General features: G+C 53.1%; 5 protein-coding genes across 5 annotated transcripts; 3 read left to right on the plus strand and 2 right to left on the minus strand.

The window, feature by feature from the left end:
- Positions 1-171: 171 nt before the first annotated feature.
- On the plus strand, positions 172-3,269 carry CDV56_103299 (cleavage polyadenylation factor subunit CFT2; the record flags this gene model as incomplete). The annotated part of the gene is made up of 2 exons (XM_026756918.1): positions 172-317; positions 371-3,269. The coding sequence occupies 2 exons, from the start codon at positions 172-174 to the stop codon at positions 3,267-3,269; spliced, it is 3,045 nt and encodes a 1,014-aa protein (XP_026611975.1).
- Positions 3,270-3,523: 254 nt separating this feature from the next.
- On the minus strand, positions 3,524-5,466 carry CDV56_103647 (amino acid permease; the record flags this gene model as incomplete). Its single annotated transcript, XM_026757266.1, has 7 exons — positions 3,524-3,608; positions 3,670-3,741; positions 3,801-4,130; positions 4,198-4,744; positions 4,801-4,916; positions 4,969-5,354; positions 5,410-5,466. The coding sequence occupies 7 exons, from the start codon at positions 5,464-5,466 to the stop codon at positions 3,524-3,526; spliced, it is 1,593 nt and encodes a 530-aa protein (XP_026611976.1).
- A 310-nt stretch (positions 5,467-5,776) lies between these two features.
- CDV56_103875 (Sec23/Sec24 family protein) lies at positions 5,777-9,056 on the plus strand (the record flags this gene model as incomplete). The annotated part of the gene is made up of 6 exons (XM_026757494.1): positions 5,777-7,135; positions 7,185-7,282; positions 7,340-7,680; positions 7,731-8,168; positions 8,230-8,421; positions 8,473-9,056. 6 exons carry the CDS (start codon positions 5,777-5,779, stop codon positions 9,054-9,056), a joined length of 3,012 nt encoding a protein of 1,003 aa, XP_026611977.1.
- Positions 9,057-11,139: 2,083 nt separating this feature from the next.
- CDV56_104412 (putative extracellular thaumatin domain protein) lies at positions 11,140-11,676 on the plus strand (the record flags this gene model as incomplete). The annotated part of the gene is made up of 1 exon (XM_026758031.1): positions 11,140-11,676. The coding sequence occupies one exon, from the start codon at positions 11,140-11,142 to the stop codon at positions 11,674-11,676; it is 537 nt and encodes a 178-aa protein (XP_026611978.1).
- Positions 11,677-12,814: 1,138 nt separating this feature from the next.
- Positions 12,815-16,777, minus strand: CDV56_104569 (putative ABC efflux transporter; the record flags this gene model as incomplete). Its single annotated transcript, XM_026758188.1, has 2 exons — positions 12,815-13,458; positions 13,516-16,777. 2 exons carry the CDS (start codon positions 16,775-16,777, stop codon positions 12,815-12,817), a joined length of 3,906 nt encoding a protein of 1,301 aa, XP_026611979.1.
- Between the last annotated feature and the right edge of the window lie 1,002 nt (positions 16,778-17,779).

Consider the following 17,779-nt stretch of genomic DNA (forward strand, 5'->3'; position numbering starts at 1 on the left):
GTGCTTATCATTGTTCTATCCGGCTATGATAACATGATATGACTTGATACTCTATACTCGCAATACTCTCTATGGGCCAGCCGCTGAATTGAGAGCGCTCCCATCGTCGGATCCTAAAACCAGCTCTACTGCACCAGATACTGCCTGGGTTGGCCTGGAAGGACCGCCAGTATGTTTACCTTTACTCCCCTGCTGGGCGCACAGTCCTCCTCCAAGGCATCACAGTCTATCTTGGAACTCGACGGTGGCATTAAAATCCTTGTGGACGTCGGTTGGGACGATACCTTTGATACGTTGGACCTACTAGAATTGGAGAAGTAAGCAGCTTGCTAAGCCAAGCTCGTCATCGCATACTCACAACTTCCAACAGGCATATTCCTACCCTGTCACTTATACTTCTGACTCACGCGACGCCGGCGCACATCGGTGCCTTCGTGCACTGCTGCAAGACTTTTCCTCTTTTTACCCAGATACCTATCTACGCTACGAGTCCTATCATCGCCCTCGGTCGCACACTTCTTCAAGATCTGTATGCCTCCTCGCCCCTTGCAGCGACGTTTCTACCTAAAGCTTCAATCTCGGAACCGGGCGCGTCGACATCAGCCGCGTCCGCCGCGGCGTCTGTCACAGATGGGGAAGGAAACACGGAAGCCAGCAGCGCTGGCCGAATTCTCCTTCAGCCTCCCACAGCCGAGGAGATTGCCAGATACTTTTCTCTCATTCACCCGTTGAAGTACTCCCAACCGCACCAGCCTCTCTCGTCTCCTTTCTCGCCGCCGCTGAACGGGCTAACGCTCACTGCGTACAATGCTGGACATACAGTGGGTGGAACTATATGGCATATTCAGCATGGTATGGAATCGATCGTCTACGCGGTGGATTGGAACCAGGCCCGAGAAAGTGTTGTGGCCGGCGCTGCATGGTTCGGAGGCTCAGGTGCCAGTGGAGCAGAGGTCATTGAACAACTGCGCAAGCCGACGGCGTTGGTCTGCAGCACCCGGGGAGGAGACAAGTTTGCTCTTCCTGGTGGGCGGAAGAAACGCGATGATTTGCTTCTGGATATGATCCGGAGCAGTCTCGCGAAGGGCGGTACTGTCCTGATCCCAACTGACACTAGCGCTCGAGTCTTGGAGCTTGCATATGCGCTGGAGCATGCGTGGCGTGATGCGGCGGCCGGAAATAATGAGAGCGACAATGTCTTGAAGAACGCTGGGTTATATCTGGCTGGAAGAAAAGCTCATACTACAATGCGGCTGGCGAGAAGTATGCTCGAATGGATGGATGAGAACATTGTGCGTGAATTCGAAGCAGCGGAAGGTGTAGATGCTGTAACAGGCCAACCACAGTCGAATGCAGATGGCCAGCGGTCCGGTGGCCAAGGCCAGGGCAAGGGGGGGTCTAAGGGACTGGGTCCTTTCACCTTCAAACATCTCAGGACAGTTGAACGCAGGAAGAGGCTGGAGAAGATATTGGCGGATCAAAAACCAAAGGTGATTCTTGCTTCCGATACATCTCTGGATTGGGGATTTGCAAAGGAATCCCTACGCTTGATAGCCGAGGGACCGAACAACCTGCTCCTACTGACCGAAACCTTTCACAAAGAACGGCCATCAGAGAGTAAGAATGAGCATCACAGGGAGACCCTTGGAAGCATGATCTGGCAATGGTATGAAGAGAGAAAGGATGGTGTTGCCTTGGAGAAAGCCCCAGACGGTGAGCTCCTTGAGCAGGTCCATAGCGGCGGAAGGGAGCTCTCCTGGACAGATGTACGACGCACACCCCTTGACCCCGGGGAGCAGTTGATCTATCAGCAATATCTCGCTACCAAGAGACAACTCCAGGATGCATCGCAGACAAGAGGTCAAGAAAATCTTGAGAACCCGACGGATGTACTCGACGATCGATCAAGCTCTACGTCGGAAGATTCAGAGACGGAGCAGCAGGGACGGGTCTTGAACTTTTCTACCTCGTTGGCTCATGCTAACCGCAACAAGCTGGGTCTTAGCGACGAAGATCTGGGTGTGAACATTCTTCTTCGACGGAAGAATGTCTACGACTACGACGTTCGTGGGAAGAAGGGGCGCGAACGAATGTTCCCATATGTAGCTCCAAGAAAGCGCGGAGATGAGTATGGAGAATTCATTCGGCCCGAGGAGTATTTACGAGCCGAAGAGCGGGAAGAGGCAGACATGCAGCAGCGTCGGTCCGAGGCCCAGACAAAATTGGGCCAAAAACGACGGTGGGACGAGGTGGGCCCGCAAGGACGACGAGCCTCCCATAGCGGAGCCAAGCGGCAACAGGTCGCCGGGGACGCGCATAAGAGGGAAGCTGGTGGCGCCGATGATCTCAGCCTGACCGAGGACGCGGACGGTGCTGATGCGGCGATATCATCAGAAGATGAAGCCGATGAGCAATCATTTGAAGGACCCGCGAAAGCCGTTTTCGAGAAGGGCTCAGTCACCATCAACGCACGTCTTGCTTTTGTGGACTTCACTGGGCTACACGATAAGCGCAGTTTAGAGATGCTGATTCCACTCATCCAGCCGCGGAAACTCATTTTGGTTGGAGGAATGAAGGAGGAAACCACCGCCTTGGCGACAGAGTGCAAGAAGCTGCTCGCCGCCAAAGCTGGCGTCGACGTTTCGTCTTCGGACTCGGCGCTCATCTTTACGCCAGTGAACGGTGAGATGGTCGATGCCAGTGTTGATACCAACGCTTGGATGGTCAAGCTGAGCACCAATCTCGTCCGGCGCCTGAAATGGCAGCACGTTCGCAGTTTGGGTGTGGTAACACTAACAGCCCAACTGAGAGGGCCAGAACTCAGCCCTCCCGAGGAAGGAACCGAGGAGTCGGCAAGCAAGAAACAAAAGTTGTTGCAGGACGAGGCCGGCTCTGCAGCAACATCCACGCTTGACGGAACCAGGCCAGCGGCGGACAAATCCGACGTCTTCCCTATGCTCGATATTTTACCGGCGAACATGGCGGCTGGTACCCGGTCCATGACTCGACCTCTGCATGTGGGTGACTTTCGACTGGCGGATCTGCGCAAAGTCATGCAGAGCGCCGGACACAAGGCGGAGTTCCGTGGTGAGGGAACACTGCTCATCGATGGAATGGTGGCTGTTCGCAAGTCGGGTACTGGCAAGATTGAGATCGAGGCATCTGCGCAGTCGGCGGCCATGAACCAGGCCATGGGACGCGGTGCGGGAAGCTTCCTGGCAGTGAAGAGGAAGATCTACGAGGGTCTTGCTGTTGTTGCGGGAAGTTGATCACAGAGATACCAGGATATATAAGGCATGTCTCATGATGTATTTGTACGTAGCATGTAACAGACTGGGCGTTGTGCAATGGTGGTATCAGAGTAGTGATAACTGCAGCCATCTTTAATCTCAAACGATGAACTGGAAACGTCTATAACATGATAGGGATGGACATCGCTCAGAGGCGACTCCAGACAAAAATCGAATCAAACTCATATCAGACCAAGCACGCAGATGGTCACGACTCGCGACCTCGTTAAAAACTAACGCAGGGTTCCATAATCCTCGTCCAAATCCTCCGTGGGAACCTCTTGTATATAGTCGTTCGTCCGCGGACCGGTATATTTTCTAGATGATAGGGGCGTTAACGCGGAACTGCTACCTTGAGACATAGATAGGGGGAACATACCCACGAGCATACACCCACCACCAAACAAGCGCAAACGCAGCGATGAAAGCACCCACGCAAATCGCATAGTTCCTGTTGACCAGTCAGCCATCCCTCTCACGGTAACTCGCGCAGCCAGGGACAAGACTTACATATTTGACGCCGTGACCGGCACGGTAGGCGGGAAGAAGAGCACCGTGCTTATGAAGAGGACCCAAACGATCGAAACCCAGTTAATGACTGCGCCCCATTGACCAAGTGTGAATGGCCCCTCGACGAACTTGACCTTGTTCTTGTAGATTCTATGAGCAAGGATGACAGAGACATATGAGAGATCCAGTGCTGGGGCGGTGATGCTGAAGATCGCGGTGGCCGTTTGGGTTGATCCGATGGCGATGCAGTTGAGGCCGATGCTGAAGAGAACGACGAACCAGACGGCGTTGACGGGGGTTTGTGTGTATTTGTTGATTTTGGACAGGAAGCTGAGGATTGTCCGTGTTAGTGCTATGCTCCTGTGCGATGAAAGGGGGAAAGAGTCGGGTGCATTACGGGGAGAACGGCAGGGCCTCGTCACGGGCGAATGCGTATGCCATCCGTGTATCTGCCAGCATGGCCGAGCAGCCGGTGAAGAACTGGACTAGGATGGCAAATCCCCACATGATTGTGCCACCTGTCTTTCCTCCTGCGTTTAGGAAGATTTGGGCCGCGGGAAGGCCCGTGGGGGTTCGCAGGATGCTGTCGAGGTCGGTCAAGCAGAAGCACATTGAGATAGTCAGGGCCCAGCCCATTATTCCTGATACCAGAACTGCAGACTGGATTGCTAGCGGCCCGAGAGAGGCTGCGTCGTGAGTTTCCTCTGACATGCTAAGTTCTCCTTGTGAGCTTGAGTAAGCATAGGAAATCAGATTGAGGACGTACTGGGTGGTTCCATCGTAATCGGTCATTGTCCACGCTACTGATATGAATCCAAGCAGAAAGGAAAAGAGCTTCGAGCCCCATCCAGAGCCATCCGTAAAGTGAGTAAACACCCAGCGAGCGGACTGCTTGTCCGGCGTGAGGTATAAGAGCATAAGGCAGATACAGATCGTTGCGGAGACTGCCCAGTTAGGTTCCATGAATCGACCATTAGCCATCAAGACAGGAGTCACATACTATTGATCGGGGCGAACCAGAAGACGATCCGATGCAGAGTCTTGGTAGTCAGAGAGCATATTACACCCAGCACGCACAGAATCACAATAGATAGCGCGACGGTTTGCAACGCGGTCCTGCCTTCGCATTAACCCTAAAGCCTCAACACTAGTGGCAGTGGTTTCGTACGGAGAGTAAGAATACTCAGAGTTCATACTGGCGCACGCAAGTAGCATCTGGCTGACCGTGTAGGCCACGCTGGAAACGCCCGCCGTCTGTCCCAATAGATTGCACCAGCCCTGCACCCAGGAGAAGATGGGCACCTGGTCATCGGGAACAACATGCTTCGTGACGAAATACATTCCTCCTGCTGTAGGATACGCAGAGACCAGCTCCGCGACCGAGCTGCCTATGCACATGGCCATGCATGAGCCCAGAAACCAACACCAGACCGCAGTAGCTGGTCCCCCTGCAGCCAGAGGAGCTCCAAAGGTCGCTGGAACTGAGCCTAGGATTCCCAAGATGGAGATGGCATAGCTGACTGTGGACCATTTTGAGAATTCCCGTTTCAGTTCCTAGAAAGAGTTGTGCTTAGTGCCGATTGAGGACATTCCCCGAGACGATAAGTACCTGCTTATACCCGATACGGGCCAGGAGAAGTTCATCATCGTCATGAATTGAGGCCATGGCTTTTGAAATAAATGACCTTGAAGAAAAATGAAGACATCATCAGTCGTACTTTTGTGGTTTTGGCTGGAATAGCTCGGAATGTATACAAACCACCTATTTGGAGCAGCATCGGAGCGACGTAAATCCGGTTAATTGTTAGGTGGTCAGTTGTTGATGATGTCGAACAAGACCCTCGGCGATCTCAACTTCATATAAGACGCCTTCTGCGCGTCTGAAATCACTGCTCTTGGTCGACGGATTGATGCATTGATCAGTCATCATCCCTTTCCTTCTCCCAGTCCCACGGTTTCCCGCGTTATGAAGCAGCATGGCAGACCCATCATTGTATTACTCTGTCGGCCAGGGACCTGCGCCTGCTGAAGACCCCTCCGATCCCAATCGGATGGCGCACCAAGTTCCCCCTCTGTCTCATCCTCCTGCCGGCTATGGCCCTGGAGCTGTTCCTCCTCAACCAGGAGCTCCCTACGGTGCTGCAGCTCCGAATCAATGGTCCCCGTACGGCTCGCCATCTCCTTTACAGCAACAACCGCAGCAACCCCCGCATCTGGCCTCCCCTCCTCAATTCGGCTACAATGCAGGCCCGCAGGCTGGGATGGCGGCGCCTACAGATCCGGCTTTGGCAGGAATGACACATCAAATGGGTGGATTGGGGATTTCAGGAGACGGAGGGGCTCGGACACACAAGAAGAAACATCGACATGCACACCATGATATTGGCGGAGCTTCCGTCACTGCCCCGGCGCAACAGCCGTTTGCTGGAATGCCTCAGGGAGGTGTACAGCCGACATCGCAGTTCCTAAACACCGGACTTAACCAAGCTCCGCGTCCTATCTCGCCAGCTGCTGGTGTAGCTCAGCCCGTCGGCTTAGGGGCTGGAGCCGGAGCGAGTGCTGGCGCAGGCGCAGTCCCTACTCAGGGCAAGATTGACCCCGAACAGATCCCCAGCATCCCTCGGTCTCGCGATCTGCCCGCGCACTACTATTTCAACCACGTCTATCCGACTATGGAACGGCATCTTCCTCCCCCGGCTGCCATTCCCTTCGTGGCCCACGACCAAGGCAATTCGTCCCCGAAGTATGCTCGTCTTACGCTAAATAATATTCCATCTACATCCGATTTTCTGTCCTCCACCGCGTTGCCTCTCGGTATGATCCTGCAACCACTGGCCCGACTGGATCCGGGTGAGCAGCCGATTCCCGTTCTGGACTTTGGAGACGCTGGGCCTCCACGATGCCGAAGATGCAGGACGTACATCAACCCCTTCATGACATTCAAGTCCGGAGGCAACAAGTTCATCTGCAATATGTGCACGTTTCCCAACGACGTCCCTGCAGAGTACTTTGCCCCTCTCGACCCGTCAGGAGCGCGCGTGGACCGCATGCAACGTCCGGAACTGATGATGGGTACGGTCGAGTTCTTGGTACCAAAGGATTACTGGAACAAGGAGCCCGTTGGTCTACGGTATTTGTTCCTGATTGATGTCAGTCACGAATCAATCAGCCGCGGATTCCTCAAGGGTGTTTGCAAGGGTATCATGGAGGCTCTGTACAGCACAGAAGGGTCTGAAAATCCAGAGGACGAAACATCACCATCGCGACGGATTCCTGAAGGCTCAAAGATTGGTATTGTCACGTTCGACCGAGAGGTGCAATTCTACAATCTAAGTGTATGTTCCTGCGGTCGCTCTTGATTCCTGCAGATGCTGACCGACGTAGGCACAACTTGACGGAGCGCAGATGATGGTGATGACGGACCTTGACGAACCGTTTGTGCCGTTGAGCGAGGGACTTTTCGTGGATCCTTACGAATCAAAGTGCGAGCCCTGAATCTGCAGGATTCGTTCAAGGTGACTGACCGACTTTTTTTCTAGGGACGTAATCACCGGTCTGCTGCAGCAAATCCCGAAGATTTTCGCCCACAGCAAGAAGCCTGAGCCTGCACTGCTTCCAACGTTGAATGCGGCTCTCTCCGCTCTACAAGCCACGGGAGGGAAAATCGTCTGTGCCGTGTCCACCTTGCCCACTTGGGGCCCTGGGGCTTTGGTGCGGCGGGAAGACCCCAAGGTCCATGGAACGGATGCGGAACGGAAGTTGTTTACCACAGACAATGCAGCATGGAGAGGGACAGCCGGTAAACTGGCGGGAGCTGGTATTGGTGTGGACATGTTCATCGCGGCACCTAATGGGACTTATATGGACGTTGCCACGATTGGTAAGTCTCTTTTGCCTGGATGTGAGGCGTTGTGCTGACAACCCTATCAGGACATGTCACTGAGGTCACTGGCGGCGAGACATTCTTCTACCCCAACTTCCATTCGCCGCGCGACATCCTGAAACTTTCCAGGGAATTGGCGCATTCGGTCACCCGTGAAACCGGCTTCCAGGCACTGATGAAGGTCCGTTGCTCGAATGGCCTTCAGGTGTCGGCCTATCACGGAAACTTTGTACAGCATACGTTTGGAGCCGATCTCGAGATCGGAGCTATCGATGCAGACAAGGCAATTGGTGTTCTCTTCAGCTACGATGGCAAACTGGACCCCAAGCTGGATGCTCACTTTCAGGCTGCGTTGTTGTACACATCAGCCAACGGGCAGCGTAGGGTGCGGTGCATCAACACGGTGGCGGCTGTCAACGAAGGGGGCTTGGAGACGATGAAGTTTGTTGACCAGGACGCAGTTGTCAGCATTATGGCCAAGGAAGGTGGGTATTCAACACACAGACCAAAAGGTTCCGCGACATGCGCATGCTAATGGTCCGGCAGCGGCGGCCAAAACGCTCGACAAACCACTCAAAGACATCCGGGCCAGCATCACGGAGAAGACGGTGGATATTTTTAGCGGATACCGCAAGATCTTTTCCGGATCGCATCCTCCGGGACAGCTCGTGTTACCGGAGAATCTCAAGGAGTTTTCCATGTATATGCTCAGCATGATCAAATCGAGGGCGTTCAAGGGTGAGCTATACTACGGTTGCAACTATGGATTCGCCGCTAACAGGACAACAGGTGGCCAGGAATCGTCCGATCGGCGGATTCATGAAATTCGGATGCTACGATCCATAGGATGCACAGAGCTGTCACTGTACCTGTATCCCCGGATCATCCCGATCCACAACATGCAACTGGAGGATGGGTTCCCGAACGAACAGGGGCAATTGCAGGTACCACCCGCGCTTCGCGCCAGCTACTCCAAGATCGAGGAGGGCGGAGCGTACCTGGTAGACAACGGACAGACGATTTTACTATGGCTTCATTCACAAGTTTCGCCCAACCTGCTTGAGGATCTGTTTGGACCCGGGCAAACGTCCCTGCAAGGGCTCAACCCGCAGATGTCGTCGTTACCCGTGCTGGAGACACACCTGAATGCGCAGGTGCGGAATCTGCTCCAGTACTTGTCAACCATCCGAGGATCGAAGGCGGTGGCTATCCAGCTGGCACGGCAGGGACTGGACGGGGCCGAGTACGAATTTGCGCGACTGTTGCTGGAGGATCGCAACAACGAGGCGCAGAGCTATGTGGACTGGCTTGTGCACATCCACCGACAAATCAACTTGGAACTGGCGGGGCATCGTGCCCACTACGTAGTGTGACTGTGTGACTGTGTGACTTTACTACCGTATGCTATGTTGGCTGGGAGGGGCCGAGTATTCAATATCCAAGGCAAGGATCTCCCTTTGTTTATTCATTTTCTTTTTCGTTCATGCGAGTATACCAAATTTTGTTCTCACTTGTGCTTTGGACTATACCACTGAGTACAATGTACCACTTTGACCGTACCACTGGGCGAGAGACCTTTTGGCTTAGACAAGGGTGTAGAGATTTAGAGTTAAGAGCACCAAACACTCCCAGGTAGGAACAGGGGCAACGACAAGTGAGGCATTTCAAGTTTCGACCCTGAACGCCTGGAACCAAAGCCTGGGACCAAAGCCTGGAGGAAGGAGGACGGATTCTAGAACTCGGGATCTGCGCATGGTGAAAGAGGGGCTAGAGGGGTCGGAGGGGCAAGAGGACAAGGACCCTTTTTCGAGTCTTAACTCTCCAATTTTCGGGGAACTGGAGCCCTGTCTCTGAGAAGGGGATAATTGGAGGTTGAGACTTGAACTGGGGCAGTGGATCTGGCGTCGCACGTCAGTGGCTGGAAAGTGGAGGAAAGTGCGTGTCTACGTAGACATATGTCAATCTTGACCATGCCAAGTCGATTGTCTGCGCTGACCATTTTGTAAGCATGGGAGTTTTCATTCAGATACACTCTGGTTCCGAGATGTCGGGAACTGGGAGAAAGAAAAAGACCGAGGAAAAGAATGTGAAAGAAGGGTGGAAGGTTGTTCTTCCAGGCCAAGACTAGAGTCAATCTGTGAGAGGCAAGGAGACTGACAAAGAGGACTGAGATTTGGGTCGCTTAGAAGAGTTTTCAATAATTTCTCTTTTGTCTGCCTGAAGTGCCAAGGTTGATGACTGTGAACGTGGTGGGATTTGCCTTCTTCGGAACCAAACAAGCAGTATAGCCAGTTGACAGAGAGAGTCGGGAGATCATCGGGTAAGTCGGAGTAATATGCACGCACTTTGTCCGACAGTCAGACGTATTGCCACGCTTTTGGCCATACCAAAGATACATCTACAACCCATTTGATAATGCCACGCTTCCACAAAGCTTTGCCGAACGACCAAATAGACTTCAGTGAACCATGGGAATACCCTCAAGGCACTGAGATTTTTGCGTTCCAGAAAAAGGGAACTAAGAGGCCGAACCATAGATCACAACCTCCTCTTTTCCCCTGGGGCTGGAGTCTGGACATGTAGATACCCCTGGTAAGGTAGACAATCAGCCACATTGTGCGGGGTGTTGGTGTCCAGACAGCAATACAGCAATACAAGCAAAACTACTTTGGATTATTATTGATGGTGATGGTGATGATAATATTTCCTGCATGATTTTCAGCTCATCGAGCAGTCTCATCCATTGAATGAGGTCAAAATGAAGTGTATATTGAGTCATTAACCTTGCATGTATCTCGCTTAGTGGTGCAGATATGGGTGTTGCCGTGATGTCTGATTGGCTCAATGCAACATCGCCAGGGACTTCAAAAGTCTGCCCTGAATTAATGATATGAATATTTGGTCACTGAACCAAGTCTCACACGACACTCTAAAGAGGCAATGAAACTGAGTTCTTTGATTCCGGCTATGGATGCAGTGGAGCTCTTTCATTCTCTTCTTCTTCTTTCAGGCTTCGATTGTTCAAACCTCTGATGGATCCAGCAGTGATCCACTGGTCCAGGTTCCAACAGCCACGTTGTCAGCTTTCTGGTTCACCTCTCGTGTGCTCATGGTACCTACCGGATCCATACAAAACTTTTGCCATCTGGTCCCCGACCCTGACTATCCCGAAACGGGCAATTTTGGCTTGCCTCCGGTATCACATCTGAAGCTATATAAACCCCCGTTGCGACGGGTATTCCGGCCTCCTTCATCATCAAACAACACTCTCTTGATCATCAAGTCAGTTGTCTTTCTCTTCGTCCTAGTGACATTCCTTTCTTTTCAGTCATTCGACTGCTTCATTCACTTGTCGATCTTTGACTACTACTATCACTTGTCTGTCGAACAGACCTATTTGTCTTAAAAAAACAATTAAAAGAACAATTTCTTCAAGTCTCTACATCCTCAGTCAAAATGATGTTCACCAAGGCCTTCATCGCTGCTGCCTTCGCTACCCTCACCACTGCTCTGCCCCATGTCATCCAGCGCAGCGACAACTCCACCTCCTCCTCCGGAGGCGGCGTCAAGATCGTCAACAACCTGAGCCAAACCGTCTACGCGTGGTCAGTCACTGATAGAGTCAGTGACATGCATACCCTCTCTGCGGGCGGCGGCTCCTACTCCGAGCAGTGGCAGACCAACCCCAACGGCGGCGGCGTCTCCATCAAGCTCTCCACCACGCCCGACCAGTCCGATGTCCTCCAGTTCGAGTACACCCAGTCCAGCGACACCATCTACTGGGACATGTCCTGCATCAATCTCGGCTCCAACTCGGAGTTCACCAAGTACGGCTTCACCGTCGATCCTTCCCAGTCCGGCGGCAACTGCCCCTCCGTCAACTGCAAGGCCGGTGACACTGCCTGCGCCGAGGCCTACCTGCAGCCCAAGGACGACCATGCCACCCACGGCTGCCCTATCAACACCTCTTTCGTCCTGAACATTGGAAACTAGAGTTGGTCCTGTCAAGCGAGCAAGCAAGCAAGCAACAAGACGTCGGCGAGCCGACGTCCAACAATAGACTATACCCGGCCACTGGTCACCCCCACTCTTGCTTGATGCAATTGAGGCCCTGAACATGTGGAGCTTTGTTCTTTCTCTTTTTGTTACTCTCAAAATACCGGGACATATTCTGACTCCTGGTTGAGTTCACTCTCTCTTTGTCATGAGACCGCTAGCTGCTCTCCCTGTCGAACAGGTCGAGTGACAGGCTACGATTCATGTTTATGTTCATGTTCATGTTTATGCTATACGATAGATGATAAAAAAGTTATGCAGACATGTATGCACGGGAAATATAGACTAGACTTGTTAAATATCAATGATTACAAAATATCTTCCTCTGCTAAAAGTAAAAGTTCTCAATCACGCTAAGCCTGCCGGTCTCATCACAACCACTACCTGAAAGTACCAGGCTACCAGGCTACCACCACCAAGATTCAAACAAAGCAAGCAAGGCAGGGGAGTGGACCGTATCCAAGCATGTCCTCCGTAACTGCAGTCTGCAGTCTGCAAGTAAAATGGAGTAGGCTACGTACCTCAGCGCCACAGTGGAACAACAGCCAAGGATCTACTCCGGTCTAGTCCCATTGGCTTCTGGTGGATCTGGTTCTAGCCAATGAGCCGGTGTCAATGACAGTCAGTGCTGAGATAAGGCAGTGCAGATATTGCCTTGGTACTAACCTTATCCGGACGTCTGATTGATTGGTCAGTATGGAATGGTTGCCTTGATGCCTGATTTTCTCTTACTCACCACCTCAGTGTCGAGGGAATTTCCCTCCCCTCGACTGGAAGGAATGGACTGGATATTGATTGGTCCTCCGTATTCTGTACAGGGAATGTTAATAAGCAGACGCAGATGCATCGTAGTGTTACTGGTGCAGTGAGGATCCACACCGATCCCTGCTTGGATTTCGGATGGAGAGTGGTGTGGTCTAGACTACTCTTCCAGGCCATCGTCTACGCATCTGAATGTAGAAGTCATCCCGTGAGTCCTCTTGTCTGGCAACGGTTTCTCATTGGCGAGTAGCTACCACTACTAATAACGACCTGAGATACAAAGCACGAATAACTTACGGATGATGTCAGTCACCTACCGCAGTCGACGCCAAAATCCCTCACGCAGCACCTTGAGCATCGCATACGCCACCAATCGGTAAATGATCGTGCACACGCCAAGCGCCATCACGTTCATCGGCCCGTTCTTGTCGAGATTGTACAGCTGCAGCACCTGCTTCCCACTTTGGATCGGGCAGGTCCCATCCGCGAGAAGCTGCGACGCTGTGCATGTGAAATGCTGGTCGTGCATCGCGTACGGCGCCAGGTTGGCGATTGCGTACTTGATCGGGGACAGGTGGTTGATCGCCTGAAGGACGTCGTTGACGTTCAGGCTCATCACGCCACCCAGGATGGTGGAGATAGACAGGAGAATGGATGTGACGTTGACGGCGAATCCGACGTGCGAGAAGAGCGTGCAGAACATGATTCCTACAGACTCGCCGCAGCTGATGATGCAGAAGCAGTTGAATGCGCTGATGAGGAACATCTTGGCGCTGCGTTCCAGGTTATCCGCGTAGGCCGCGAGCACCCCGAAGATGATCGAAGAGATCGCCTCAAAGGGCACTTCTAGCGTTGTGTACTGTAGAATGAAAGTCTCGGCAGAGTAGCAATTGTCCGCTTCCTCCCGGTAGAAGACGTCCCGTTCGTTCGGGTAGATGGCGATATTTTGCAGCATCCCTACCTCATTAGCATCATGAACCTAAAGCGTAGTACTCCATCGGGCGAAGCACTCACCGACAAAATACAGCGCAGCAAACTCCTGGATGAAACCCATCCGCGACTGCACGCCAGCATAGTCATTCTTCAACGGTGCAAAGAACAGGGCCATGATGATCGCGATCCCTACCACCTGCATTGACCGGGCCATCACCAACGGCGGCTGGCGCCAGAAATTGATCGCGGCACGGTGCAGCACCAATGGGTACGTGATCCGAAAAGGAAGCATCAGTCTCTTCAAGCTCCCAAGTTCCGCCGGAGTCGCAATCTGTGACGGGCGCCGGCCCTCTTCCGGTCGTTGACCATCCCAGTTAGTGATCAACTTCCGCACGCGCTCGCGGGTCAGCGCTTCTCTATCTTCCTGCTGTAGGTCGACCGTGATCAGATCCAGAACAAAGTCAGCAGGATTCGTGGTCTTGGGACACTCGTATCCCAAGGACCGGAAGTACGGGAGCATCTTCTCGCCTTCACCCGCATACACGGGGTATCCTCCTCGGGCCAGTAGCAGGACATTCGAAAAGTGCTGGAACAGGTCCGACCGTGACTGGTGGATGGTCATGATCAGGGTGCGGCCCTCCGCTGCCAGCGCTTTGAGGACGTCAATAATGGATGTGGCTGTAAACGCATCTAGCCCGCTGGTAGGCTCGTCCAGTAGCAGCACCTTAGGGTCGGTTAGGATCTGAATGGCGATGGTGACTCGTCGCTTTTCCCCGCCGCTGATGCCCTTGATGAGCTCGCTCCCTATCAGATTGTCCGCGCATTCTTTCAATCCCATCTTGAGTAGAATCTCCTCCGCTCGCTGGTTCTTCTCCTCGCGCGACATCCACTGGGGCAGCCTCAGGCCAGCTGCGAAACGGAGACTCTCGCGCACCGTCAGCGACGGCATCAGTGCGTCGTCATCCTGTGTGACGAAAGATGTCACCGACCGGACCACGCTCTCCGAAGGGACAGCACCATTATAGAGCATGTCTCCCTGCAGTCGATATTGTGTCCCCAATGAACCCCTTAGCCTCCGTGCAATAGAGTTGAGCAGCGATGTCTTCCCGCTACCCGACGGGCCCATGATGACGTTCAATTGCCCCGGCTGGAATTCGGCGGTGATGGGTTTGAGGATGGGTAGCGTCCGCGATCCCCGGCGAAAGACCTGGCGTTTCCGGATCTCTAAAGCATACTTGTCCAGCGTGATAGTGACAGGACGAGCTTCCTCGGTGCGACGTTCGGCAAACTTCTCTTTACCCGCGGATAAATCTACGTCGGTCTTCCGCGCTTGCGCGATGTCAATGGCGAAGCGATTGTACTGGAGCAACAAGGCAGCGAGTAGATAATGACCAATCACAAAGGCCACGAGGATCACAATAGGCCGCCAGATCCAGTTCGACGGGAACCCCAGGTTCTCCATAATGTACCGACCCGTGTATTGCGTGCATGCGGGATCCGATGGGTCCGTCGAATATGGACAATCGTAGAACTGGCCCTCTGGGGGCCCGCTAGGCCCGATAAATTCGTTGGCGCACAGGGCACCGAAAATGTAGAATGTATATGCCACCCATTTTAGCCACCGCACGTACACAGGGATCTGGTTCGACTGTACAAAGTACCCGCACGCGAACGACTGTAGGGTGAATGAGAGGTTGCCCACAAGACTCGCACCGGGGAAGCTGCGGGCGACGCCAATCGAGACGGCCGCAAAGGTAACGGCAATGTAGTGAGTGAGGATAGTCAGAACCAAGAAGATGAAGAACTGGCCCGCGCTGAGCCGGTATCCGACCATGAAGTAGTATATTATCGCGAAGATAACAGGCACAGGCAGGTCTTCTAGAGGGAGCCGCGCCGCACGCCTGCTCAGCAAGAAGGCCGGGACGCTCACGACGCCTTCGTTTCTCTCGCGATCGAATAGACGTATGTCGATTGTCAGACGATACGTCTCATAAAGAAGGATCAGATATCCGTTGAGGCTGCTTGCTGTATACAGACTGCCTTGTCGCGATCGAATACCAGCTTGACTCTCATCAAGTTGTAAGAAAATCCAGCCATTGATGACAGCCATCCCCACGGCCTCCAGAAGACTTCCCGCCACGCCGAGAGGGTCTCGGATTGTTGTCGTGAAGGTCCGAGAGGTCAGAACACGGAACTGCTGACCGAAGGGCACTGCCTTATTTATAGGTGTAACTAAACCCGACGCAATAGACGTCTTGCTTTCCTGCCTAGGCTGCTCGATTGGTTTTCTGTCTGAGCTTCGAGACTTCCAGGCAGCTCTGAGAAGCTCCACTCGGGCCGTCGACAGGGCCTCGAGCGCCTCCGTCCGGTTATCAATAGCCGCAAGGTCGATCAGAAATTCAGCTGGATTTACAAACGGTGGCAGAACATGACCGCACGCCTCGAAATAGGGCAGGGAGTCCCGAAGCGGTCCACTGTACAGCACGGATCCCCGTGCCAAAAGAATCACATTGTCAAAGAGACTCCAGATTTCGGAGCGGGGGGCATGGATCGAAACGATGACGGTTCGACCGTCCTCCGCGAGCCTTTTCAGAGTCCGAATTATCTGGAAAGCACTCGTTGCATCCAGTCCCGTCGTGGGCTCGTCGCAGAACAACACACCGACCACCGACGGGTTCGCCAGCATCTGTACGCCAATGCTCGTCCGCCTCTTCTCCCCTCCACTGCAGCCCTTATGTGTGTTTGTCCCAATCCGCGTGTCGGCACACTCCTTCAGCCCCAGCTCCAATATCACCTGCTCGACAATCCGACGGCGCTCCTCATGCGTCACTGGCGGCGGCAATCGCAGATCCGCCGAATACCGCAGGGTCTCTCGAACCGTCAGGGTGGGAATTAGCACATCCTCTTGCATGACATATGCGCTGCGAATCCCCTCAATGCCCGCGACCCCGTTAAAGGTGGTCGCCCCGGAGACTTTAGCCTTGGTCAAGCTCATCCGACCAGCCATAAGGTTGAGCAGCGATGTCTTGCCAGACCCACTGCTACCGATAATCGCCGTTAGACTCCCACTAGGCATGGATGCGTCGACGCTGTCGAGGACAGTTTTATGTGTCTGGACGTCCACCTTCTTCCCGCAGAGCCGACGCCATATCTGTGACGGCGGCGTCTCCCATATTGGGGGCGTCGTGTCAACTTCCAGCGATAGACCCTTAACGCATACATCGACCGGATTGACGGCGCGCAGGGACAAGTTGAATGTCGCGGTTCGGTCTTGTAATCTCTCGGCAATGACGAGGTCTTCGGGGTCTTTCAGCTCCGTGATCAGCTCGTCATCTTTCTCCATCCTGGGTCCCGGCTCACAGCCCGAACAGGCTTGCTGCGGGGGAGACAACACAAGTGGCCAGATTTCGTTGTATCAACAATCACGGACAAGCAAAATGTCCTCCTCTGAACGCAAACGGTGAGAATTTGCCCAACGGCCAAGAACATGGGGTAAGACATCTCGTCGATAGGCGCCTAAGCCCCTGGGGTGCCTCTAAAAAGCTCATTTAGTCTGGTTGGAGTTGGGAGTCGGGACTCGTCTGGGACCAACGGCTGGTCATTGTGCCATTGGCTGCTGACAGTTCGGATGGAGTCGTCCCGTTGTCTTAGTCCTTCGCTTAGAGCAGGTCTCTAGTAAAGTCGACCAGGTCTCGAATTTATTGTCGTGACTTGTGACGAACAGGGCTGTTCTCAGATCGATCACTGGAATTATACCTAGCATGTGAATATTTACCAGTCAGGATCGAATGAACGCTATCTTTTTTAAGATAAGTAGAGCCATTCTGTTATGGGCTCCATTATTCTGCAGTTCGGGGTTCGACCCACTTCTACTAAAGTCGGTCATCCTTGACACTTTGGCAGTATCTGACATCGGATGTGTCGATTCTAGATGATCTGATGCGATGATGGATGTTGTGCGATGACCACAGTGAGAGTTGACGATACCTCAATTGAGATGGTGGCGACCAAAACAAACTTCATTGTCACATGACAACTATATATCGACGTGTGCCTGGCAGCTGGTCAACATTTCAATAGGCAATAGGTAACTAGATAGACGGAGAGGAATTCTTGTCAAGAAGTTGGCCCGTAGTCCTGGTGATAGAACCGGCGGTAGATACTCCATAGGTACCCCCAGATACATGCCACTATGTAGCAATAATGTCTTGGATGAATTAGGGATTGTTCACTTCAGTCCAATTCATCATTCATCAAGACTAATCGAGTAATATCTTGCATTAACGCATGTATATAACTTGCGGTATCAGATCATTGTCCATATAGTGAAACAAGTGGCAAATAA

The sequence above is a fragment of the Aspergillus thermomutatus genome, assembly GCF_002237265.1.
Source record: "Aspergillus thermomutatus strain HMR AF 39 chromosome Unknown NODE_195, whole genome shotgun sequence".
Classification (NCBI taxonomy): domain Eukaryota; kingdom Fungi; phylum Ascomycota; class Eurotiomycetes; order Eurotiales; family Aspergillaceae; genus Aspergillus; species Aspergillus thermomutatus.